The sequence below is a fragment of the Myotis myotis genome, unplaced genomic scaffold, assembly GCF_014108235.1.
Source record: "Myotis myotis isolate mMyoMyo1 unplaced genomic scaffold, mMyoMyo1.p scaffold_m19_p_13, whole genome shotgun sequence".
In the NCBI taxonomy this organism is placed as follows: Eukaryota; Metazoa; Chordata; class Mammalia; order Chiroptera; family Vespertilionidae; genus Myotis; species Myotis myotis.
Genome location: NW_023416317.1, coordinates 50,993,049 through 51,019,806, shown reverse-complemented (window position 1 = coordinate 51,019,806; position 26,758 = coordinate 50,993,049). Strand labels below are relative to the sequence as shown.

Genomic DNA, 26,758 nt, shown 5'->3' with positions numbered 1-26,758 from the left:
CACAAGTCACTTGCCATTGTCCCGATGGCCCTGGTCACACACTGTCCCTCCGTCTCTCAGACATTCTGGTCATGTGGCCCCTCCACACGTGTCCTCACACTCTGCTTGGGCAGGTCCCTGCCCCCAGAGAGCACTCCTTCCTCCTGTGCCCGTGGAGGCCACGAAGGTCCAAGCTGTAGGCGGGAGCCCGCACCCACTCCGCTCTGCTCTGCACCACTGGGCTCAAGCAAACCCCAATGGCTGCTCACCTCCAGAGGTCTCTCCTCCTGTGGACACCCAGGGCATCCGTGGGGGACAATGAGGGTCTGGGGTGAGACTGGGGTGGACTCATGCAGGGGGGAGGGGTTGGAGTCTCCCTCAGATCCCTGGTCCTGCTTTTTTCTCTTCTTGTGTTGGCCACTGCCTGTGAGCAGTGGGGGAGCTGAATGATCAGGCAACCTCCCTTCTCATCTTCCAAAGCATCATGTTGAGAACTCTGCTTCTCGGTTGATTCCTGATGGTTGTGGGGAGAAAGTGGGCAGCCCCCAGACACCCAGCCACACTTCCGGGGTGGTCTCAGCCGGGCCTTCAGGGTCCCCTGGTTTGGAGCAGCCAGGCAAGCACAAGCGGGTGATCCAGGCCATAGAAAATGCAGAGGGAACCCAGGCTCAGAAGCCCACCTGCGCCTCTATCGCCTGGCCAAGGCCTCCTGGGAGAGTGTCCCTCTCCACCCCGCTGTGTCTCCATCCTCAGACGCTGCCTGCCACGTGTTGCGTCACGGTCCCCATGTCACGGCGAATGTGGCCGAGTCGTTGCCTCCTGGCACCGGGTGTTCACGGGACCATCACCACGAAAGCCGCCTGGGGCTTGCTGTGTGGAATCCCCAAGGCACCCTCGCGGAGGTCCCCGTGGCAGGAGGGTTCGGCTCAGGAAGAGAATTTAGGGGAGCCCCCCGCCCATCCACACTCCTCCCTATGCGGGAGGGCTGGCCGGGAGGGCAGGCTGAGGTGGTGCTGTAAATCCCAATAACTGTGGTTTGATTCTGCAGGTATGTATCAGAAAATATAAAGCTAGGCAATTTGTCGGCTCTTCGAACTTTCAGAGTCCTGAGAGCTCTAAAAACTATTTCGGTTATCCCAGGTAAGACGCCAGGCGCGCCTCGCAGATCTCGGCGACAAGTGACTCTCTCTCTGTCTCCCCCTCCCCCCACCCCCTCCAACCCACCCACCGTGTGTCTCCTCCTGGCGTGTCGTCACTGTGTCGTGTGTGTGCGTTTCCCTTGTTGCAGATACACAACTGAATTTGTGGACCTGGGCAATGTCTCAGCTTTACGCACCTTCCGAGTCCTCCGGGCCCTGAAAACTATATCAGTCATTTCAGGTGAAAATCAGGTTAAACGCCAAGGCTGGAGGGACTTTCCGGCCGCCTGAGCGTCAAGGGGACCCTCAGGAAGGCCCCTCGCATGTGCCTGTCAGCAGAATACCTGCCCCAGAGCTCGGGTGTGGGGCTTCACCCACCCCAGCCAAGCCCACTTGCACAGACACCGGGGGACATAGAGACCCCCTGGCAGGGCCTGGAACGAACCCAGATTCTCCACCCAATCGGAATTTCTTTCCCCAACTGACAGCTGTTTGAATAGCTGAAAACTTGTATGTGAATTGCTTCTGCCTGAAGCATCCTCCTCATCCACACGGGGAACAAAAAAGGAAACCTCCGCCCGCCTTTCCTGGCGGGTGCCCAGCCCCTGCCTGCACCCCCTCCGGGGATCCGTGCAGAGCCCAGCCCCAGCCCCAGGCTGTGAACCGAGCGAGCATACTCTGCGGACAGGCGCGGCGGCCTTGGCGTCTAACAGCCCTCGCTGCATGGTGCGGTAGAGGTTTAGCGAACCGCGCATGGTAGCCTCCGGCAGAAATTCTCCTTGACAGATGTTGGCAACCGCAGCAGGAAGTCTCCCAAGGCCAGACGGCTTCCCTAGAAAGTCCGGCAGCCCCATCCATCCAGGGAAGCTCCCGAAAGACACGCGATTTCAGAGCCCCGAGGGCCGTGCCCAGCGGCTTTCTAGGGCTTGTTCTGAATGCAGCCGCTCCCGGAGCTGAGCAGAGCGGAGCGGGGAAGGCTCTTCTGCTCGGAAGGCAGCTAGAGACGTGCACGCCACTGATCTGGAGGGTCAGGGCTGAGGAGAGGATTCCGTGAGCAGGGTGGTTGCACCTGCTCCTGATGTGAAAAGCTGGTGGGTCCTGGCCCCTGGGCCTGCATTTGGCTGTTACTGCCCCCACAGAGGCAGGCGCCCTGCTCTGAGCTCCCTGGAGGTGTTCAGATTCCCCCTGGTGGGGTTAATTATCTTATGAGGAGCACTCCCCCCTTATGCGGTGTTCACACCCAGCCTCAGAAGGTTCCTCCTGGCCTCCGAACCCACCATGGGATATGCAGAGGGGCCACTTGCCCCTCACCGGCAGCCCAGATTCCTGCTAAGAGCCGCTGCTCCCAGCCACTCCCATGGCGCTGCCCCATTGGGACAGGTGTCCTTTGCCTTGACAAGCGCATACATGCTCAGAAGCCTTGGGGTCTGTCTTCTACGGTCCCAGGGACAACCTCAGAGCACACCTCACAAGGGAGGTTAAGCACACTGACCATAGCAGTGAAGGACAGGCATGTTCTAGTCTCTTTTGTAAGAAAGGCTGACAAAGAAAACTGTTTCTCAGTCCTGGGGGAAAGCAAAAGCCTGTCAACCTGAACCCAGCCCCCTGGGATCCCTTCAAGGTGCCGGCAACCCAGGGAAGCAGCAGAGAACAGACCCTGAAAGTGGCCACTAGGAAAATGCTGTGGCCCATATCCTGGAAGGCTCCCTGGAGGAGGTGCCCCCTGACCTGAGTCTTACGTAGCCTAGGCCCTCTCCAGACCTTGGCCTCCTTTCCCATAACATGGAGATGGAATAGGAATGGTCGGTTTCCAAGGGCTCTTTGCCCAGCCTGTTAGACTTTTAGTGGCCAGAAAATTTTTCATTTGGTCCCCCAGGACTTGGACCTTCCTGGGTCTTTTCAAAACGCATCTTGTTATTGCTTTGGAATTATTGCCAAAAGTGAACCCTGTCATCGATATGAGAAACATTAAAGGGGTTAGTCTGTGCTCACCAACCAATGACCAAAGACCACTAGGTGCCTGGCTGGGCCTTGAACTGGATGCTTTAGGCCAAAGAGGCTTCGGCCTAGCGGTTGAGACAGCATCCAATTTGGGTGTGCAAGCTGCTGCCCACCACCCCTCACCGAGCCCCCCACAGGCCCCCCAGGCTATGGGCAAGGTCTCTGGGCCCAGTGGGCAGAACCAGAGTGTGCCTGCTGAGGGGTCCAAGAACCTCCACTAGAGAAAAGGGGTTCTGGACTCCAAAGGACTCATGAATCCCACCACCACCACCGCCGCGCCGCATGCCCAGACCCCTGCGAGGTCCCCCCACTGCCCAGGCGGTTGCCAGCATCTGCCAGGACGATTTCCACAGAGAGTGCTGAGTGCCTCTGCACCCTGGGCAGGCAGCAGCGTTGGTGGCACCATGGCTGAGAATTCCTCTCCCGTGCCTGCCCATCGCCGCCTCCCTGTCTCGGGTCATGGGCACAGCAGCCTCAGGCACAGCTGCCACGGGTGCTCCTAACACATTAACCGGCTGGACAATGGATGGATGGAGCTTAATCTGAGATCTGGCCGCTTGTGGGGGAGGGGTGGGGAGGTGGGGGGAAGGTGGATGGGGTCGTGCGGCAGGGCCCTGCTGCTGGCAAAGAAGCTCCCTCACTCCCCATGCTGTGCTCGAACTTGAACTTCTCATAGGGCAGTAGCTCAGGTGTCAGACGGACCGTGTCTACACCTGCTTTCCTGTCACCTCACTGTGTGTCGCTGGCTTCTGTAGGGAGCTGGGCTGTGCGACTAACAGGTCACGGCCTCTCCGCTTTGGGGAAGGGGATGCGCAGGGTCGGGTCCCAGAGGCACAGGGCAGAGGAGGAAAATGCAATACAGGCCAACCCCGCCCCTGCCCCTGCACCTTTCCCAGAGGGGGACAGCGAGCCAGAACAGGCCCCTGAGGACATTACCAGCATGGCCTTGCCAGACCTCCCCCCTGCCCAGCCCCCCAGCACATGAACTAGATCCTCCACCAAGAGTGGCTGTGTCTCTCCCCATCACAGGATCAAGGCTGCGCCCCTCCATTGTCCTTGAATGGGCCTCACCTCAATCGCCTGTCTGTAGGCTGTGTTTAAAGGGGCAGGCCCAGCATACCTTGGGACAGAGCCAGAGGGGGGCAGGCTTTGAGTCTTTGCTTCCTCAAGCAAAAGGCATTTTCCAGGCCCAATTCATGTACGAGGCTAGTGGAGAGCAAGGGGGACTGGGTGCTCTGAAAATACACCATCAGATGGCTCCTGCCCCAGGGCAATCGGGACAGAATCTCAGAGAAGCAGAGTCCTCCTGCACTCTGCCCCCACCTCACGATGGCCCACGTGGCCCAGCACCCCCTCGGGCCTGCCCCCCCACCCCGGGGGAGCGGGAGGCCCGGTGCCCGGGAGTGACTCCATGCTTGTGGTCGCCTCCCCCAAGGCCTGAAGACCATTGTGGGGGCGCTGATCCAGTCCGTGAAGAAGCTGGCCGATGTGATGGTCCTCACCGTCTTCTGCCTCAGCGTCTTCGCCCTCATCGGCCTGCAGCTCTTCATGGGCAACCTGAGGCACAAGTGCGTGCGCAACTTCACGGAGCTCAACGACACCAATGGCTCCGTGGAGGCCGGCGGCCAGGTCTGGGACTCGCTGGACCTCTACCTCAACGATCCAGGTACGCATTCGCCCCGGGGCCCGGGCCAGGCTTTCTGAGGCCTCCAGGGCTGGGCCACCGCCCTCACTGGCCTTGCCACTGGGCAGGCCTCCCTGCAGGGCCGTCCAAACCCTGTCTGACCCCCCCCCCTCCCGCCCGAGATGCAGCTGCGGGCTCAGGAACCCCAGCCCCTACCTTTGGACTCAGAGAGAGGAAGAAGGGGAGCAGATGCAGGGCTGCCCTCTGAGTTCTCGGGCTGGGTGGGAGATGATGCTTCAAGGTTGGCAAAGAAGGGGTTCGGGCTCGATGGAGAGCCAGACGGGAGCAGCAGCTGCGACATGTTGAGGAGGGACTGACCCTAGAGCGCCGGGAGCCGTGAGGAGACCGTCCTGCCTGCAGAGAGGGGAGTGTTGGCTGGGGAAAGGGTGGGACACAGAGCCGGGGTAGCTTATCAGGCTCCAGCGGAGGCCCCACCTGCATGGCGCGAGACTCTTTCAGTTGACCTCGGGGTTCCTTGCCAGGATGTTACTGCCACACACGTGCTCCCCAGAACCCCATGAAAGGGATGGGGCAAGCTTAGTGATTGCACAGTCATGTGAGCCCCTGTGGTGCCATTGCCCCATGGGTGACACTGCCATGCTCTGGGCTGGTGGCCGGCACATCTCTTGGCGAGTGCCATGGGTCTGGACCAAAGGAGACACTGTCCTAGGCCGTATTCCACAAGGACCCTGAGGGCCACTGGGAAGTGAGGGCCTCTCGCATGCCCCGGCGACCACTTTGGGAAACGGAGCACAGGCAGAACCTCAGTGGGGGAATTTGCATATGGCTCAGCTGTGGCCGCACAGCACTGGCTCCAAGGGTTCATGGGCACCAGTCACCTGGAGGATTTTGGAAAACAGACTGGGGGGGGCCCATCCCGAGCTTCAGTAGATTGGGGGGCAGGGCACCCAGGAAGTTACATTTCTCTCCAGTTCTCAGTTGACGCCGCTGGTCCCAGGACCACACTTGGAGAACTGCTGCCTAAGACTAAGGCAGGGAGCAGTGAGTGCTGGGGACGGACAGATGGCCATGGAGAGGAGAGGGCCTGGCCCTGCCCCTCCTCCCCCCCCCGCCCCGGCCCTGTCCGAAGAGACCACACTCTGGCCACGGTGACTGGGGCAGGCGTCACTTCCATCCCTTTATGCACAAGGAAGTAGGTCCAGACAGAGCTGGGCAGTCGCCTGCTGAGGCCACGCCGTGACTCGGCAGGCCAGCTGGAGCTCAGCCCAGGCCCCTGCCTCCTAGTGCAGAGCCTCTCGGCCCGGTGGCCCCTTGTGTGGCATGAGGCAAAGTGCAGATGCTCCCTGTGGGGCCTTCTGAGTCTCCCGAGAGAGCTAGGGACTCTGGCAGCTGAACGTCAGAGGAGGAGGAGGAAGAGGAGAGGTGGGGAGACCACCACCTGTGTCTCTAGTTCTGCAAAGTCCTGGGTGCAAGGCCAGAGCCCAGGAGGCTGGGCCACCTTGACCCTCACCACTGGATATGTCTCTTCCAGAAAACTACGTGCTCAAGAACGGCACCAGCGACGTGTTACTGTGTGGGAACAGCTCTGACGCCGGGTATGAGGCACTCCCCCCCCCCCCGCCCCCCTCAAGGACCACCTTGCCCTGCCAGGGGAGTCTCCTGGTGCTTTCTCAATATGCTTTCAGGTTTGGCCTGTGACCCCAGGGTCAGCAAGGCCTCCCCCTGCCTCCCTCCCTGCCAGGTTCCTGGCAGCTTCCCCAACCCTCTCCCCTACAGCGGAGATGGCTGCGAAGGGGGTAAAGAAAGGGATGGGGGTACAGATCTGCAGGGAGGGCGAACAGGGCCCTGAAGATGGGGTGGGCCCGAGAGTAGCCTGGAGGCCCTGCAGGGCCCCTGACTAGCTCAACCCTGGCTCCATTCCTCCCAGAAGCCCCCCAGGGCTGCTCCTTCCCACTCCCTCTCTGCTGGTCTGTGCATCGGGTCAGGAGTGAGTCTGGGCTCCCCCCGCAGCCTAGACTGTCCCCCAGGCCATGGAGGCCCTGGACCTGCGTGTGGTACCTGCGTGTGGTACCACAGGCCCAGGGTCATGTGCACACCGGGGCCTGTGTAGGTGATGGGCTATAGGATGTTAGGGGAGGGGACACGGGCTCACCTGGTGGGGAAGGTGTCTATGGGGCTGTGGTCCCCCATCTCTGAGTAAGAAGTGCCAGAGCCCTTTGTGTCACTAAAAGATTGTCTCAGGGTCTGAGGACATCAGCAAGGCACAGAGGCCCTTGGCTGATCCTCCCGCTTGCTGAGCCCCCTCTGCGCCTTCTCTCTCCTGCACGGCAAGCACACGTGAAGCCAGCCCTGTGCTCCATCTCTGGGGGAGAGGCTGCCCCTCCAGCTCAGTGAACTGTGGGTCTGCCTCATTGCACCCCGTGTACAGTCATTCTGTAGACGTGGCCAGGGCCAGCCCGCCCAGGCCAGAAGCATCCCCCAACCCCGTGGCCCAGCCTTTGCCCTGGGCTCCATCCTGTTCAGCTCAGCCAAGCCTCACTGCTGGCCTGCGTATTGGCACAGTGCTCACTCCCATGGGATGGCAGGCAGAGGAAGACACATGAGCCAGGCCCTTAGCACTTCCTCTGCGAGGGGCGAGGTGGCTCCGACAGCAGCCAGGATGGTGTGTCTTATGGGCAGAAGGGGGCTGGGTTTGAGCCCAGCAGAATACAGACAGATCGAGAAAAGGGGAAGACAGGGTCCCCGGCAGGAGGAGGCACAGCATGAAAAGCCGTGGGGACAGCACCGGGCAGTGGGGCACACGCTGGGCTGCCCAGGAAGACGAACCAGGCCCAGCAAGGGTGTCGGGGGCAGAGGACCCCTCACAGCATGAGACAGAGTCTGCGTGTCTGGCTGCAGGACGTGTCCCGAGGGCTACCGGTGCCTGAAGGCAGGCGAGAACCCCGACCACGGCTACACCAGCTTCGACTCCTTCGCCTGGGCCTTCCTGGCGCTCTTCCGCCTGATGACGCAGGACTGCTGGGAGCGCCTCTACCAGCAGGTGCGTGCGTGCTCGGGCCAGCAGAGGGACACCAGGAACGGGCTCAGGACCCCGCACCGGGGCCCAGGCTGTCCCTGCCAGAGTGGCTCCAGCAACTGAGGAGGGTCAGGGGACAGGGGACCCTTGCATCTGAGGGATGGGGGCTCAGCAAACAAAGAAACTCTCTCTCTGCTGATGACCAAGTACCCATCCCTTGGACACTCTGCTCTGTGAGTGGGACTGTCCTCCACCCTATGTGATGGAATAGTCCCCTCTGTAGGTACATGTCCCCTGCTGACTGTGACAGGCTGCCCCTCTGTGGGTGGGACACCACTCCCTGTGCATAGGCCATTCTCTGTAGGACACTTCCCTCTGTAGGTGGGGCACGCTCTAGCCCCTCCCCAGGTGTGGCCATTTGAACTCCTGGCACATCCAGGCTAGGCCACTCTGAAATGCCATGACCATGACCCAGAAGGGGGCCCAGGGAGGATGACCTCTGCCCCCCTGCTCCCCCAGACCCTGAGGTCCGCAGGGAAGATCTACATGATCTTCTTCATGCTGGTCATCTTCCTGGGCTCCTTCTACCTGGTGAACCTGATCCTGGCTGTGGTCGCCATGGCCTACGAGGAGCAAAACCAAGCCACCATCGCTGAGACGGAGGAGAAGGAAAAACGATTCCAGGAGGCCATGGAGATGCTCAAGAAAGAGCAGGAGGTGGGTGAGCGGTGCAGCCACGGGGCCTCCAGACCAAGCCCTCCCCTGACTGTGGGTGCCTGCAAGCATGGTGCCTGCTGGGTGTGCCGGTGCCTGGAGGTGTGGTGCCTGCTGGGTGTGCCGGTGCCTGCTGAGTGTGCTGGTGCCTGCTGGGTGTGCTGGTGCCTGCAAGCATGGTGCCTGCTGGGTGTGCCGGTGCCTGGAGGTGTGGTGCCTGCTGGGTGTGCTGGTGCCTGGAGGTGTGGTGCCTGCTGAGTGTGCTGGTGCCTGCTGAGTGTGCTGGTGCCTGCTGGGTAAAGGTGGTTCCTGTGAGCACAGTGCATGCTGGACAAAAGAGATCCATGTGTCCATGGACATAGTTATCCTGGTCACTGGGTGCCTTCTGGTGGGGCAGTGAGAAGGGTCCAAGGTTGGAGGCCTGAGCCAGCCTAGAAAACAACCACAGAGCCATAGGAGGTTTGGCGCAGTGAATAGAGCGTTGGCCTGAAGGTCCCAGGTTCGATTTCAGTCAAGGTCATGTACCTCAGTTGCAGTCTTGATCCCGAGCCTGGTGGGGGCACATGCGGGAGGCAGCCAATCGATGTGTCTCTCTCCCATCGATGTTTCTCTCTCTCCCCCTCCCTCCCACTCTTTCTAAAAAATCAATAAAATAATATCCTCCGGTGAGGATTACTAAAAAACAATAAATACAAAGAAAACCTCAGAGCAAGCCTGTTGGAAGCCAGGCTGTAGACATCCGCTTTCTTCTCACTGCCCCGTGCCACCACCCCCAGCACCCATTTTGGCTAGCCACACCTTCTAGAAGGTCCTCTGACCTCTAGTTCCTTCACTTCAGCTCATTGACACCCCATGCATCTGTCCCCCACACTCGCCTCTTCCAAACGCTGCCATGTCAGCCACGATTCTCCTCCTCCCTGGACTTGGTTCTTTCATAGAACATTCTGGGTCTCTCTGAGCTCTTCTCTCTATGATGCCCTGATGTGGGAGTAAGTGGGCAAGTCCCCTCACTGCTGGGGAAAACCAAGGCCCCGAGAGTTACCTGGTGGGTCTTAGCCTGTGGCTGCTTGTAGTCCCGATGACCAAGACATCCCTTCTTCCGCCCTGTTCCAGGCCCTCACCATCAGGGGTGTGGACAGCGTGTCCCGCAGCTCCTTGGAGATGTCTCCGTTGCCCCCAGTCACCGCCCGTGAGAAAAGGAGCAAGAGGAGAAAACAGTTGTCTTCGGGGACGGAGGACTGTGGGGATGACAGGCTTCCCAAGTCGGACTCGGAGGACGGCCCCAGAGCAATGGTAGCCCCCCGCCGTGGCCCTGCCCCCGTTAGGGCAGATCCAAAGCCCTTCATGTCGGGCCCCTGGTACAGTCACAGATGGCTGCTCCCCAAGGAGGGCATCCCGCAGCCCCTCCCAGCCCTTCCTGTTTCCCATGGCCATGTTTGGGGTCGAGGAGCCCTGGGCAGCGGGACGGGGTAGGTCTGGGTGTTATGATATCCCACATTTCAGCCAGGTCCCCAGCATTGATCTGGGACTGGTAGACACCCTACAGTGTCAATTGGTAGGACGCCAAGGACAGGCCCATATGAGTGAGGGGCATGGCTGCTTGGGCCAGGCTGGTCTACACTGCAGGAGCCTTCCTGCCTCCTCTCCCCCTGCCCAGCCTTAGCCCAGGTGAGCGTCGATCTCAAAGCCCCAGAGGCACAGGCTGCAGGTGAGCAAAGGTCCCCGAAAGGACAAGATTGCTCTAGCCCCGCCCCCCTTCCCTGAACACCCCACCCCTCGGCCCAGCTCACCCAGACTGTGTGGCCAGCTAAAGCCCGCAGTAGTCTGAGAAGGTGAGCTGGACGGATGCCACAAGAGATGAGCTGGGAGCACTGGAAGGGCTGTCGTGGTGATGTCCCCTCTGCCTGTGCCCTCAGAACCACCTTGGCCTCACCCAGGGCTTCAGCAGGACCTCCGTGAAGTCACACTCCAGGCGAGGGAGCATTTTCACCTTTCGCCGGCGAGATACGGGGTCGGAGACAGATTTTGCCGACGATGAAAACAGCACGGCGGGGGACAGCGAGAGCCACCGCACATCACTGCTGGTGCCCTGGTCCCTGCGCCGGCCTAGTGCCCAGCCACAGCCCAGCCCCGGGACCGCAGCTCCCGGCCACGCCCTCCATGGCAAAAGGAACAGCACCATCGATTGCAATGGGGTGGTCTCCTTGCTGGGGACAGGCGACCCTGAGGCCACCTCCCCAGGGAGCCGCCTCCTCCGCCCCATGATGCTGGAGCGCCCCCCAGACACGGTGAGCCAGCCCACGATGCAGCGCCAGGGCAGAGCTGGTCTCCAGCTCATCACCAGGGTCGGGTCGAAATACACTCACCCCGTATTTACTGAGCACCGGGTGTGTGCTGGGTTCTGGGGGTGCGTTATGCTGATAAACAGGGATGAGAGTTAAGTATTTAATAATTGGTAAATGATAGCTCAGTGTTTAACCATTGGTAAGGCCGGGGCACTGAGATGCCACGGTCGCACGGAGCCAGTGTCCTGAGGACCCGTGTGTGCCCTGTAGACCTGCTGGGTCCTTGGCAGTCCGGAGCCTCCTGGGAGAAGGGCCAGAATGGCAAGGGGACACTTCCCAGGTTTTGGCCAACAGTTAGTCACCAAGTCTGAAACGTGTCAGTACATTAAAACCGGTGACTCAATATTAGCCCAGTAAGTCGTGTGGAGGATGGGAACAGAGAAGAGGGAGAAGGAACCCCATTCACTAGGAGGCATTTAGACAAATGGAAGCAAAGGTGGGAGCCAGGCTGCTCTCTGAAACTCCCAGGGGTGGTTTAGAGGAGTGGACCGCACCCCAGGTTCTGGAGACGAACTGGTTTATAATCTGGCTTAGCTACATGGCCGTGGGAAAGTTACTGTTCGTCTCTCACCTGTAAAATGGGTTAAAAATGCCCATCGCAGGATTGTTGCAGGAGTGAAGGGGCTCACATGGGTAAGGCGATTAGGATGAGCATATGATGTTGTGATAACATCATCATAACGTACTGTCATTACCTCGTCTCGGGGAGGCAAGTTCCAGGCCTAGGAGACAGCAGTGCAAAGGCCCTGAGGCAGAAACGAGCCTCGCCGAGGGGAGGATGTGCCATGAGGTCAGTGTGACCGGAACCCAGGGAACAAAGGGGAGAGGAGTTGGAGTTATTGTCAAAAAGGTAACGAGGAGGGGCAGGCTGGGTCATGAGAGACCAGTTAGAGTTGTAACCTCTCAGTCAGCCAGTCCCGTGACAGACTGATGGCCGCCTGATCAGTCCTTGCTGACCCCTGACCCCCATCACAGTGCCCAGAACAGCCCGCCCAGGCAAAGGGCAAACACGTGGCTCAGACCCCAATGCCTACAGGGACATGGAAGAGGACAGGCTCTCTGAGGAAGCTGGAACAGGACAGGGAAATGGTCAGGAAGCGGGAGGTGAGGCTGAAGAGGAACAGCTCACAGCCAAATGGCCTGTTTTGCTCAGACGCTTGCTTTAGCTGCGCGACTCTGCACAGATTCACTCAGCTCTCTGTGTCCCCATTCCCTCATCTGTAGGGACAATAAAGGGAATGTAGGGTGGGGTATCTGACTTCCCAGGAGCACCGCATCCCAGTGGCTGCAGACCCCCCCTTCATGCCCAGCCCTGGAGCCTCAGCCCCGTGGAATCAGGAAGCTAATAGAACCGCCTAATCTCGTTAGGGAGAGAATCGTCTCATAGGGCACATGTCGGGAGGAGTCCGAGTTCAAACACTTCATTACCGGGAATTCTGACTTCAGCATTCTCACTTCGGTAGGGCCCATTTGTAACCTTAAAGGGATTAGCTTGGCCAAGGGGGTCATTTGCGAAGTTAAAGGAATTAGTGGGCCGAGATGGAGACTCTGAAAAGTTAAAGAGATTAGCAGGCTGCAGGCCCCGGGAATGCCTTCCTGGCTTCTGGTTCCCGGTGAGACGCGTCTACCCATTTCTCATCGGAAAACAAAGCACAATGTCAGGCACGTAGTGGGTGCCGAGTCAACATGGGAGGGCAGGAGGGAGGGCCACCCCAACAGACAGCGCATGTTTTATTTATCCAGATTGCTGACCCCTTGCTGACCCCTGACCCCCAACACAGTGCCCAGAACAGCCCACCCAGGCAAAGAGCAAACACGTGGCACAGACCCCAATGCCTACGGGGACATGGAAGAGGGCAGGCTCTCTGAGGAAGCTGGAACAGGACCCGGAAATGGTCCTGTCCCCTGTTCCCTGTCTGCCTGGGAGTGCCTGTCCCAGAGGGTCAGGTGGGGCCGGGCGAGGCACAATGAACAGCCGCTCCCTAGATTTCATCCCCCTCCCCCCACCCTCTAGCAAGTGAGGGGCAGAGCTAGAGCTCTAACCCCAGCCTCCCCATTCCCAAGGATCTATCCATCCACCAGGATGTATCCAGGGCCAGCTGGCTGCCTTGAGTGCTGCGCAGTGTTTGAGACTCCAGGGTTATTGCAATGAACAGAACAGACAAGAGCCCTGCCCTGGTGGAGTTCGCCTTGTAGTTAGGAAGACAGACAGTGAACGGGTCAGCATTCCCAGGTAGCAGTAAGGGTCATGTTATAGGAAGTTGCCAGGGGGAGGGATGGGGATGGGAGCTATTAGTTAGAATAATCGGGGAAGGCCTCCCAGCGGAGCTGACGTTAAAATTGACAGGCAAATGACTTAGGGAGCCAGCCACAAAGACATGGGAGCGTAGTGTTTTAGGCAGAGGGAACAGCAATTTGAAAGGCTCTGAAGAGAAATGGGCATGACCTGAGAGAGCCGGGCAAGACCAGGTGTGGTGGAACCTGCAGGAAGGGATCTGGAATGAGTTTGATGAGTTAGGATTTGGACTGTGCAGAGCCTTGTAGGTCATAGGAAAGTTTGAATTTATCCTGAATAAGATGGGGAGCAGTGGGCTGGGGGGAGCTGTTGATCAGAGGCATAGCATGATCTGATTTTTAAGGGACTCCCTTTCTGCTGTGTAGTGGATACAGGGAAGAGAAAAAGAGGCCAGTTAGGAGGCTATTGTGGTAGTTTTAGGAAAGGGGTGATGATAACTTGCACTAGAATGGTGTATCAGTCAGCTATTGCCACACATAATGGTGTGTAACAAACTACCCCTGAAGTCAATGGATGAGAACAAGTTTTTATGCTCATGCTCAGTCCTCTGCAGGTTGACAATGGTTCGGCTGGTCTAGGTTGGGCTTGGCTGGGCAGCCCTGCTTCGGACTTCACGTTGGCTTGGCTCCACACTGGGTCAGACGTGGGGCTGCTCCTGTCTATGTGCTGAGTGAGGCCCAGGCTGCAGGAGTGGCAGCTACCGAGGGAAGCTCTTTTCTGGGAGGATGACTGGAGCACAAGAGCAAGGCCAATGGCACAGCTTGTTTCAGGCTTCTGTTCGCACCGTGTCCACTGACATTGCATTGGCCCAAGCGAGTGTGTCACCGAGAGGAAGGGAAAGCTTGTTGGTCCACCCTGGAAGGGGAAAGAGTAAATACTTGCTAAATGATAACTCGAACTCTTACCAACAGTAGAGGAGGAGGCGAGAGGTTGGGAGGATTTAAGACAAACTGGTGAGTTCAGCTGGCCAGGAGTACCTAGGTACTGTTATTACACCAGCCACCTCAGCCCTGGCAGGTGCCTCTGTTCGCATACTTCCAGTGACGGGGAGCTCACTACCTCCCTGGGCAACCTTTCAGGGCAGTCCCCCCAATTGCAAAGGTTGACCGGAACTTGAGCCCAGATAAATTTAGCTCCCACCCCAGGCCCTGGCTCTGCCACCCTGAGCAGCCTCGGCCCATCCCCCCTGTGACCTATAAAGGTCATAGAACCTTGGTCTTGCACGCTGAGCAGCCAGGTGCCTTCAGCAACCCCCGGCGCCGGCTCACAGACTGTGGCGATGCAGGGCCGCGCTGATGGGCAGCCTTCGTGGGCCGCCCGTGGTTCTGTGACGGGAAGGGGGGTGCTGAGTGAGCCTAGAGACGGCTGCTGCATCCGCCTTCGTCAGGACACGTCTCCGTCTGCAGGCCTGGTCCCTTCCCCTGCAGCAGTGATGCGAGCACATTGAAAAAAGGCCCCAGGGTGCAGACCAGGGCATACACATGGCACTGCCTCGCTCTCTTCATTGTCTGTATCAGAGTCAGAGTGTCCCCCCACAATTGATTTTCAAATTCTTCCTACTGATGAGTTGCTTTGTTCCTGTGGTACCGGGGGCAGTGCTGCAATGGACATCATCGCATGTATATTTTTGGCGCGTGTGCATAATTATTTATGAAGTCAGATTACCAGATGAGTAATTGCAGAGCCAGTTTACAATTCTCTTGGTGGATAGAGCCAAAGTGTCTCCGCAGAAGTCCCCACCAGCCACGCGGAAGGAAGCCTTGTGCTTTATGCTGCTATGACTGTCGCCAGGGAGCGTGGCAGATTTTTTTTCAGCTTCGTTATGTTCTTGACTCTAGGGAGCTTGTGGTCAATTAGGACTCCCGGATCGTCCTTGCATGGACTAACATGTACGACAGCATCTGGTTAATAGAACTGGGTCATGTAGTTCCTGTCCACAGTCAAGAACCACCACTGCCTGGAGATGGTGAAGAATAGAGAATGAGGGAGATAATAATTGTTGAGAGGGGTGGGGGCGTGTTAACTGGGAGGGAGGTGGGAGCAGAGAAGCCCAGCACTCGCTGTCCCATCAAGACCCCCATCCTGTCTCCCTGTGACCTCCCCAACCTGAGTCTGAACCAGCTGCGCCAGGTCCAGCAGCTGCCCCAGGCCCAGCGGACACTGGTCCCCAGGCTGACGCATATCTCCCGATGGTACGCAGACCACTCCGTCAGAGGAGCCAGGCAGACCCCAGATGCTGACCCCCCCGGCTCCGTGCATGGATGGCTTCGAGGGGCCAGGAGAGCGGCAGCGGGCCCTCAGCGCAGTCAGTGTCCTCACCAGCGCCCTGGAAGGTCAGCACCCCCCGGCCCTGGTCTCATCCAAACACTCCCACTTCTGGTCTGGGCACCCTCGTCCTTAACCCGGACCTGAGCCAGGCCTCCCCCAGCTGCTCGCCTGCCTTGGACCATCCCCCAGCTGCTCCAGACTTCTCCGTCTGTGTCCCCTGCCCCAGGTGTTTCATTTGTTTCCACTGCTCTTTCCTGGGCATTGTCAGGAGCCATGTCTATTGCTTTCAAACTTTCCCACAAGTGTCCTGGCCTGTCCCAGGTGCTGATCAGTCTCATCTGGTCCTCCCCTGAGCACCTCCCTGTCTGCCGGAGGCCATCCTCCCCCAAGCATGCCTGCTCTGGCCTCATCCCAGCCAGTCCCACCCTCGGCAACCCCCATCTTGTTCCTCCTGCCCCATATGTGTTCACAGTTTTTCCGGCCTGTCCCAGGCACCACCACACCCCCTGTCCTAACACGTCCACAGCTATTCACTCCTGAGTGTCCCTAATATCTGAACTCCCCTGTCTCGAATGCTGCCTCCTTTTCAGTCTGTCCTGATCTGTCCTGTCCCAGTTTTCCCCACATCCATCCCTGCCCCCTGCCCCCTGCCCTGTGGTCCTCTTCTCCCATATTTCCAGGGTAAGGAGTCAAGACACAGCCCGCTCCCTTTCCCTTTGTCTTCCCTGCCCCTTTCGAGGACCCCCTGCCATGCATGCACCAGCCCTGTCCCTTCCCCGGCTAAGCCACACATCTTTCCGGAGCACCCTGAGTTATGTATGAATCAGTCAACAAAAGCAAACCAGCTCCCCGGTGTCCCCCCAGAGCTGGAGGAGTCTCACCGCAAGTGCCCGCCGTGCTGGAACCACTTCGCCGAGCGCTACCTGATCTGGGATTGCTGCCCCCTGTGGATGTCCATCAAGCAGAAAGTGAAGTTCATGGTCATGGACCCCTTTGCCGACCTCACCATCACCATGTGCATCGTGCTGAACACGCTCTTCATGGCCCTGGAGCACTACAACATGACGACGGAATTCGAGGACATGCTGCAGGTCGGAAACCTGGTAAGGGCCGCTGGGAGCTGACTCCAGAGGGGGCATCCGGATGCGAACTCTCGGCCAGCTGTCCCAGCCCCTGGCTCTGGGCGCAGGGATCCAGAGGGCAGAAGGATTTTCCGATGGTGGGGTTATCATGGAAGGCATCGTGAAGTAAGGAGTTTCAGCATCAGCATTTAAGGAACTGAGAGATGTAGTTGGGAGGGAGAGGTTGGGGATAAAGGTGAATGAAGATGCTCAGAGGTGACAAAGCAAAAGGGAGGTGGGGGTGAGCCTGAAATGGGTGGGGACATGAGATTTGGCAATAGTAGATGGAGGAGGGGAGGGGGTGCAAAAAAGGGCAATTCTCTTATAGCCAGAGTTTCTGTAGGTGGACATCGATGTTTGTTGGATGGAGAAGAGGATGGATGGATGGATGGATGGATGGATGGATGGATGGATGGATGGATTGTTGGAGGGAGAGAGGGATAGAGAGATGGATGGATGGATGGGTGGATGGATGGATGGGTGGATGGATGGATGGATGGATGGATGGATGGATGGATTGTTGGAGGGAGAGAGGGATAGAGAGATGGATGGATGGATGGATGGATGGATGGATGGATGGATGGATGGATGGATTGTTGGAGGGAGAGAGGGATAGAGAGATGGATGGATGGATGGGTGGATGGGTGGATGGATGGATGGATGGATGGATGGATGGATGGATGGATTATTGGAGGGAGAGAGGGATAGAGAGATGGATGGATGGATGGATGGACAGCTGGGTGCAGCGAGTAAATGAAGCAGAGCCAGATTTGAATTCTGACTCAGCTCTTACGAACTATATGTGACCTCAAGCAAATCACTTCGGCTCAGTAATTGCACAAAACATATTTCTTGAATTTAATAAATGTAAAATTAGTATGACAATGTCAGCTTCATGGGAAGCTAATGAGGACTGAATAAGATAATACGTGTAATGTCCTTGGCTCAGAGCTTGATAAACAATAAGCACTAAAGATAAATGATAACTGTGGTTATTACTGCTGTTGTTATTATTAAAGAGACTGTCCCTGGAAGTCAGGATGTCTGGGTTCTAATTCTGATTTCTTTCTCTTGAGATGAAACCAAGCCCTACCTCTTCACTAGAAAAAGGGGAAACTGAGGCCTGAGAGGGGGCATAGTGGTGACAGAGCTGGGCATGCAGCTTCTGTCTCCTGACTCTGAGCGACAGAGCCCGCTTGGCTGTGTCCAGATAAACACACTCAGCCCTTCCCCCAGGGGAGCCCCGGGAAAGGCTGGCAAAGACCCCACTGGTTTCCAGAAGGAGCTCCTAGGATCATCACCGAGTTTGGGGAGAGGAAGGGAGTCATTTGCTCTAACCCCTCTCTTCCTGCAGACCCAGCCCTGTCTTGTCCAGCTGCACAGGGGCCCACCCCAACCAGGCAAGCAGGTCTCCCACACTTTGGGGTGTGAAGATTGTCTTCTCTTATTACTTTCCAGATCCAGGACTCTGGACAGTTCTCTGCAGGATCCAGTCAGATGTTTTTACAATTGTGTGCATTTGCTATAATTCTAGTTTTATACGCAAACAGGAGGGAAAGCTGTGTCCCAGCCTGCAGGTGCCTCATCCCCCGGCTGTGCCTCCCTTGCGCTGGTCTTCAGATGGCGGTTACGTCGGGTTTCCGTTGAATGCGGTTTTAGTGGAATGTGACCCCTGGTTTGGACCGAGCTCCAAGTCAAGGTGATGGGGAGCTCTGTTGGCTGCGCCGGATCATTAAGTAGTGATTGAATCGCAGCTGTGTTTAACCTGTGGCTCGATTGTTACTAGGAGGTCATGTAGTTGGATTATAGCTCTGTTTGGTTCTGTTTGGAGGGCTTCATTGCTAGCATGTAAGGTTTGTATTGTCTTGCAGTTAATATATTTTAGATGGTTTAAATAGTCAATGGAAAGAAACAAAACCACAAAAATAAACATGGGTGAATAATCTTGGTAGGGGAAAAGCCTTTCAAAGCGTGCCACTAAAGACAAATTCCAGGAAGGAGGAGATTTCTAGAGCTGAGTAACTTTTAGCCCATCATATAATCAAACGTAAGAGGCCACGCTGTAGGCAAGCCTGAGAAGTCTCTGACTGCGAAACAATTAAAGATATAGCCAACATTCTTTGACGTGCAGAGTTCATGAGAACATAACAAAAATGCCCGCGTGCCAAAAACAAAGAGGGACTTAAAAACCATAGCCGTAAACATGACATGCTTCTGTCGTTGTTCTGGATGGGGTGGGGAGTCGTTGATGCTGTGAGTGATCTGGGGGTTTGGATTTCAGTGACCGTGTAGAGACTTTGGGACAGTGTGAATAGGGGCTGGAACTAAGTACCCATAGGTATATGACCCTACATTCAGTAAAACGGTGAATCAGAAAAACCCACACACAGACGCTGGGAAATGACAAAGAAGGAAGCTTATCAGTCTCAGCCAGCGAATGCAGTACTTAGAGGGAAATTTATAGCCTAATGTAAAATTTATAATGCAAAATTAATAAATAATAATAATAATTCAAGAATAAACTCTGTGTTTCATGTACTCACAACTGTAAACCCACTCTTGCCCTTTCCTATATACATTAAAAAAGAAAAGTTGGAAATTAATGAGCCAGTCATTTGATTCAAGTAGTTAGTAAAAATGTAAAGAAAACTAAAGATAAAAGCAGAAAATTAATACATAATTTTAAAAATGTAATTATGGAGAAGTTTTTTTAAATTTTCTTTTATCAAATGAAATGTTTTATTTTTTTAATAGTTCGTTATTCAAAGTATTACATATGTCCCCTTTCTTTCCCCATTGACCCCCTCAACCCCCCCCTACCCCCCACCCCCATCCCAGGCCTCACCACCCCATTATCTGTGCCCATGGGCCATGCATAGATGCATACAAGGTCCTTGGTTGATTACCTCCCACCACCCCCGCCCACCCCACCTTCCCTCTGAGATTCCGCACTCTGTCCCATACTATGAAGAAGTTTTTTTTAAACAAACATATTCTGAAACGACTAATAGACAAATGTCTTAGCAGGATTAAAATTTAAAAATTGAAGGTACAAATACATTAAAGATGGAAAAGAGGCATAACTACACAAACAGTAGAGATTAAAACACAATGTAAAACATTATAAACAACTTAATGCTAGTAAATTTTGAACAGACTAAGTGAAAATTTTTCTAGAAAAAAATGGAAGTTACCAAGAAGAGATTTAAGACCATAAAGAAAAGAGAGAGGAAAAAAAAGCCAAAACAAATCCAGCAGTGTATGATTAAGAAAAATCAAATAAGTAAAGTATAAACTCCTCGTGATCAAGTTGTGTTTATTCCAGGCACATATGATCTTCCCTTCAGTGTGGAAAAATCATCTAATAAAACCAAACTCTTTGTGGTAAGAACTCTTAGCAAACTAGAGATTATCTGACCCAAATGATCTATAGTATCATTCTTGACCATGAAACGTTAGCAGTCTACCCATTAAAAGTCAGGAACGAACATAGATGTGAAGCTGGTGGTAGTCGTAGCTAATACTTGTTGAACACCTAATTTCTGGTAATAACCAGTAAGGGAGATGCTATTATTATCATTATTCCCATTTTACTGATAAGGGAACAGAGGCACAAATCACTTAACCGTGGTCACACAGCCAGGAAGTGGTAGAATCAGGGTTCGCAACCGAGCAGTTTGTATCTAGAGCCCTTGTTTATACCTGGGGCACTCCACTGCCAGCCTATAGCTCTAGCTTTGTGCCTACCTCCCTGCTTCCAGTCCAAATTATACTGGAGGTCCTTATCACCACGGTAACAAAAGGAAAAGAAGAAGGAAGAGAAGAGGTCGAACATTACTTTTCAGATTATATTGTTATCTATATAAATAATTCAAGAAAATCTACACAGAGACTGTCAGGACTAGTAAGAGAGTTTACCAATGCTACTAGGCACAGGCTCCATTTACCCACATTAATTCTGCTCCTCGCCACCAGGGCCATTTGGGGAGAGTCATGTTTAAAAGCTGACACTCTTAAAAATAAATAGCAGTAAAAACTAGGAGGAATCTAGGAAGAAATGTAGCAAAAGATCATCATTTTTATATGAAAAAAAATTTAAACTATTAAAAAGCACAAAAGAAGACTCAGATGAGTGGAGAGACAGGCCATGTTTGTGAATGAACGTCTCAATATTGTACAGATAGCAGTTCTTCCCAAATTAGCCCAGATATTTAATGTAATTCCAGTAAGAATTGACAAGGTAATACTAAAATTCATATGGAAAAGTGAAGTCTATCAAGATAAATTAGGAATCAGGTGGGGAGTTTACCCTACATGTATTAAGATATATTATAAAGTTATAGTATTGTTGCAAAGGTAGAAAATTGGATCACTGCTACAGAATTGAGAACTCAGAAATAGAAAATGCGTATTTCGTGACTTGACAAATAATAAAAATGGCATTATAATTCGGTAGGAAAATGATAGACAATTTAATAACAAATAACACTGGGCAGAATGGTTATCTATAGAGAAGAAAATACATTTAGATCCCTGCCCACACCATACTCATTAATTAGTGGTGGGGAATTGGATCCAACACCTAAATAGGATAAAGCAACATTTTTAAACTTTCAGAATAAAAGTGAGAAAAAATCTTGGGGTTTGGAAGGCTGTCTTTAGCAACATGAAGAGTTTATACCATGAAAGAAAAGATTGATAAGTTTACTTATATTAAAATGTAAAATACCCATCGAATAAAGGATACGATAAAACAAAGTGAAGTCACTGCCATAAACTAGATATTGATACTGTGAAAAGTATTCAACTAGAAAGACAGGAAATCCAGAATCGATATTGAACGCTTACGCATCAGTAAGGAAAAGAGGGACAGACAACCCAGGGGCAAAAAGACAGCACAGTGGACAGAGGAAATGACAGGCAAACCCCAAAGGGGACACGCAGATGGGTATAAACAAACGAAAAGAAACACAGACGGAGGGAGGCGGGCTAGGATTGGGGGGCCGGGGGGGGGCGGGGCGGGGCAGGGAGGCAGGGAAAGGGACATATGTAATACTTTCAGCAATAAAGATTTTTTTTAAAGAAACACAGAGGAATGCAAATTAGAGCAACATTGAGATACTATTTCTCACCCCCAAGAGAATCAAAAATAAACTTGCACGTGTTGACAAGGATGTGAAACACTGAGAAGTCACACTTTGTAGGAGTCTGGATTTGGTACAACCATCACAGGGAGCAATTGTACAATCGGGTAAATCACAGATGTGCGTACCCTACAACTTAACAATTTCATATATATATATCCAGTATATATGCGTGCGTGTGTGTGTGTGTGTGTGTGTGTGTGTGTATACACACTATATGTATACATATATATAGTATATATGTATATATAGTCTCTAGAAAGTCTCACATGTCCGTAGAAAGAGACACGTACAAGAAAGTTCTTTGCAGCATTGTTAGGTGTAGGTAAAATTGGAATCAACATGAATGTCCCTCCATCCATTAAAAAATAGGTAAGTCAGTTGTGGTGTATTCGTACAATGAAATACACTGAGAATGAATACATATACATGTATCGTTATGGATAAACTTATAAGCATGATGTTTAGAATAAAAAGAACTTGGGAAAAAGAACACATATTCTTGATCAAAATAAATTCTGCTTTAAAAAAATGCAAAGATACTATATATTGTTATCATATACATTAAAACGGTAAAAAGCTTGCATGTTTTCATATAAACGCACACGTCCTCAGTGCCTCCCCCACTGCCCTCAGGATAACCCCGGCTCCTCCAAGTGGCCAAGAGGGCCTTGTGGGCAGGCCCGCCTTCCCTCCAGCCCCGCGCCCCTCCTCCTGGGACCATGTCCCCGTGGTAGCAGTTGGCACACCTCGGGGCAGGTGGCCATGTTCCCGGCTGCCTGGCCCACCGCAGGACGGGCTCCTTGACCATGGGTCTCTGCCAGCTGAGGCCGGGCATCTCAGGACTCATGAGTCCATGAACCAGGCGAGGCCCCGCCTCTGCCCACCTCAGGAACGTTTCCAGAGGGAGAGGCGGCCACTCTGCATCTTGAAGGACAGCACTGAGGTCATCTCTGGTCCCCAAACATACTAGCTACATGACCCGGGAGAAGCTGCTTGACCTCTCAGTGCCTCAGTTTCCTTCCCTGTAAAACAGGGATAATGATCATTTCTTTGTCGGCTTGTTGATGAAAAAAAAAAAAAGACCAACATTTGCAAAGCATTCCAGCCCAGCTCTTAGGGCAATTAAGAAATAGTGGCTGGTTATTATTCCAGTGAGAAAAGTTCAGCAAGTGGACAAGGAGGGGGTGGGCACAGCGCGACAAAGGTCTTGAGCCACGAGCGCCATGAGTAGCTGTCGGGATGAATGCGTGTATCTGGCACGTGGGAAGTGAGGGTGTGTCCTGTGGCAACACGGGCTGGAAGGAGTCTAGGGCTGGGTCCCCGGCCCTCAGGTGCTTCCTGAACGGAATTTCTGCAGAGGCCTCGATGGGCCCGGCTGTTTCTGAGGGGCAGGCTGACAGCTCATGCTCTGTGAGCAACAGGGCGGGCTGGAGGCATCGGGGCAGAGGTATCCCTAAGGGGCGAGGCCATGGCCAGGCAGGCCCCCACCGGGAGCCTGGGTGCAGTCAGAGCTGGCAGCCCAGAAGGGAGACCCTGTGGGAACAAGCGCCCCTGAGGGCCAGAGGCTCTTTCCAGCCCAATCGTGGGGAACCCCTGTTTTCCGCGCCCTCCCAGGTCTTCACCGGGATCTTCACCGCAGAGATGACCTTCAAGATCATCGCTCTCGACCCCTACTACTACTTCCAGCAGGGCTGGAACATCTTCGACAGCATCATCGTCATCCTCAGCCTCATGGAGCTGGGCCTGTCCCGCATGGGCAACCTGTCGGTGCTGCGCTCCTTCCGCCTGGTACCTGCTGGGCCCTCTGCAGGGGGGCGGGGCGGGTACCTGGGGCACCCCTCACTCACCCCAACTCTGAGCCATCATGCCTTCACCCAACAGCTCTTGGCTAAGTGCCCCTGGGTGCCAGCCCCAGACTGGGGGGGGGGGGGGGGCAAGACAGAAAGAGATATCCCTCCAGAGGAGCAATTGGGGTGGCCATTGGATGATTTGCAAAGTCCTCTATGATTCACCCTGTAGTCCTCACAGGATCCCAGGAGTGGGGCTGATATTACTATTTCCCCATTGCACAGATGAGGAGACTGGGACTCAGAGAGGTTGTCACCCTGGGTGGTTGTGGAAGTTCCTGCTGTCCTGTCATGAGGGATCTGGGCCTTTGCTTTCATGGTCACCTGTCTGTCAAGGGCAAGTGCATCTTGCCTTGTGTCTGTACAAGGTGGGGAATCCCGGAGTTGAGAGAGCTCAAATTCTACATGCCAAAGAAGGGTTCTTTGGAAGAGTCATGGTTGAGGCAAGTCAGTGATTCAGAAAGATGTCAGAAACAATTTCCCAAAGCCCCCTGGCAAGTAACAGGTGGAGCCAGGTCTGCCGACAGCTCTTCTGGGGTTCTGCCTGCTGGTTTCAGAATCCGCATTTTGCAAACAAATGCACACACAACTCTCCCGCGGATCTTGTTAAACTGCAGATGACAGTTCAGTGAGTCTCAGGTGATGCCAGAGCTCCTGGTGGACTATGTTTTACGTTTAAAATACCTGAGAGGTCCAGACATAGGGCTGGAAGGAGGTCAGGGAAGGCTTCCCGGTGGACGCCTGAGCACTGTTGGGCTCAGGAAGGCAGCCTGGTGGGAGCAGTTGAGAAAGCCTAGATGGTGAGTTCTCATCCCAACTCCACTGCCATGAGCCAAGGAGCTTAGACAAGTTACTCCACGTGTAAGGGTTGTCGTCTTCATCTGCCAAAGGAGGTGGTAAGAGTCCCAACCCCACGTGCTATTGGGAGTTCTGTATGAGTTGATGCATCGTAAGCACGTGGTCTGACACAGTAGGTTTTTAATACATGCTAAGCACAGGCTCCCTTTCTCTGTTATAACTAAGAGGAGAGAGAAACGGAGGTGATTGGGTAAGTTAGAGATGGCTGCGCTGGCCTGGAAGGGTATCTGATGAAGGGCCTGGCAGGAAAAGGACATCCCCTATTGGGGGAATCTAGGACGTTCCCTGAAGTGAGACCAAGGGGAGTAGGAGGCTGGTGTGAGGACAAAGAGAAGGGCTGAATGGGGGGAATGAGGCTGGAGCTGTTGACCTGACTCCCAGAGCAGAGTCCGCTGAAGCTACCTTCAGGCTGTGGGAAGAGACGGTGGTGTGTGCTCTTGGAGAAACCGGGAGGAACAGGTGTCAGTGGCTTTCAAGGGCTCCCGGGTTTTCAGACAGGAAGTGTGGGAGGGAGATCAGGGTGTCCGTAGGCACTGGGAACCAGAGCCTATCCCAGGACCCCTCCCTCCCCAGCTGCGGGTCTTCAAGCTGGCCAAATCATGGCCCACGCTGAACACACTCATCAAGATCATCGGGAACTCGGTGGGGGCCCTGGGGAACCTGACGCTGGTGCTGGCCATCATCGTGTTCATCTTCGCCGTGGTGGGCATGCAGCTCTTCGGCAAGAACTACTCAGAGCTGAGGCACCGCATCAGCGACCCAGGCCTGCTGCCCCGCTGGCACATGATGGACTTCTTCCATGCCTTTCTCATCATCTTCCGCATCCTCTGTGGCGAGTGGATCGAGACCATGTGGGACTGCATGGAGGTGTCTGGGCAGTCACTGTGCCTGCTGGTCTTCTTGCTTGTGATGGTCATTGGCAACCTTGTGGTAAGTTGGCCAGTGGCCTGGCATACACACAATCATCTACTCATCTATTCCTCCACCAGCTACCCACCTATCCATTCACTTACCCTTCCTTCCATCCATCCATTCATTCACTCAGCCATCTCTCTATCAAACCACCTATCCACCCACCAGTCTCTCATCTATCCACCTATTTACACATCCATTCATCCGTCTACTCATTTACTCATCCTTCCATCTGTCTTCTCATTCATTCATGCATCTACCCACCAATGTACCCACTTAGGACTTTTCATCAATTCACCCATTCCCTTACCATTTATTCTTCTATCTCTCTACTCATCTATACATCTATCTATCCAGCCAGCCATCCCCTCATAAATCATCCACCCACCACCTCACCCATCCATCTGTCTACCTCTCCATCAATCTATCTACCTATTTACTTACTGACTGACCCATTCATTCATATCACTCTTTATTTGTTAACTCATTCTTTAATTCACCCACTAACTTGCCTGCTTATTTATTATTTTCTCATTTTACCTTCATTAATTTACTTACTTACTAACTAGTATTTTATTAGTCATTCACTGGCAATGATTTATCGCATGGTTTTTCAATTCAACTTAACAAACATTTGCTGAACTCCGGTTGCATGCAAAATATTGTGCCAGAGGCTATTGGATATACAGAGGTGAATGGGGCCCTGACATTACTCATAAACCTGAGAGAGGGGGGAGGTGGGGAGTTCAAAGAGGCATGAAATTAGAACTTTCAAATTAGTCAGAACAATCAGAGCCATTAAGTGGGAGCTTATAGGTGCTGATCCCTTCCAACTGGAAATCAAGGAAGGCTTCCTGGAAGAATGTTTAGAGCTGACCTGCTAGACATGTAATGCTAGAGAGGAAGGGGGCGGGGTGAGCAAAACACAGGTGCCAGCAGGTGGTGGTCCGGGAGAAGTGGGCCCGTGGGAGCCATTGTATGTCTCCCTGGGTAGCTAGGGTGGGCGTTCCTGCTGGCCTATCATGAGGGATCCAGACCTTTGCTACCGTGACCACCTGTCGGTCAAGGGCCGGTGCATCCTCCCTTGGGTGTTTACAGTATGAGGAATCCCGGAGTTGAGAGAGATCAAATCTAAATGCCAAAGAAGGGGCCTTTGGAAGGGTCGGGGCTGAAGCAAGTCCAGTCAGTCGTTCAGTGTCCTCTGTGGACACGGTGCCACCTTCCTGGGTACACAGGTGGCCCACACACGCTCAGACACCACACCCGCAGGGCCTGGCGCCCGAGGGCATGGGCAGCCCAGGCTCGCGTCAGTTCAGAGAGAGGTTTTAGGTGGCGGGAGCACTGTGAGCGGCAGATTCTGGTGCCCTTCCTCAGATTGGTCTGTTTTCTCCTCCCGTGTGCCTTCGCGAGGCCGGGGCAGGCCCAGGCTGCGATGGGGTCAGCCTCCCGCAGGCCCCGCGGGTGGAGGAG

At 54.3% G+C, this 26,758-nt stretch overlaps 1 protein-coding gene across 7 annotated transcripts in view; it reads left to right on the top strand.

Moving 5' to 3' along the window:
* The window catches only part of SCN5A (sodium voltage-gated channel alpha subunit 5), an 88,300-nt gene that overhangs the window by 33,619 nt on the left and 27,923 nt on the right, over positions 1-26,758 (top strand). For 3 of the 7 annotated variants that reach the window (XM_036333188.1, XM_036333194.1, XM_036333191.1), the window contains 11 exons: positions 1,268-1,359; positions 4,555-4,785; positions 6,296-6,359; positions 7,663-7,804; positions 8,300-8,497; positions 9,608-9,787; positions 10,411-10,782; positions 15,336-15,468; positions 16,268-16,506; positions 23,286-23,459; positions 24,950-25,306. In XM_036333188.1, coding sequence (XP_036189081.1) covers positions 1,268-1,359; positions 4,555-4,785; positions 6,296-6,359; positions 7,663-7,804; positions 8,300-8,497; positions 9,608-9,787; positions 10,411-10,782; positions 15,336-15,468; positions 16,268-16,506; positions 23,286-23,459; positions 24,950-25,306 — 2,182 coding nt within the window. Of the gene's footprint in view, positions 1-1,027; positions 1,120-1,267; positions 1,360-4,554; positions 4,786-6,295; positions 6,360-7,662; positions 7,805-8,299; positions 8,498-9,607; positions 9,788-10,410; positions 10,783-15,335; positions 15,469-16,267; positions 16,507-23,285; positions 23,460-24,949; positions 25,307-26,758 lie in introns of all 7 variants that reach the window. The other 4 variants (XM_036333195.1, XM_036333192.1, XM_036333190.1 and 1 more) reach the window with 2 other exon arrangements.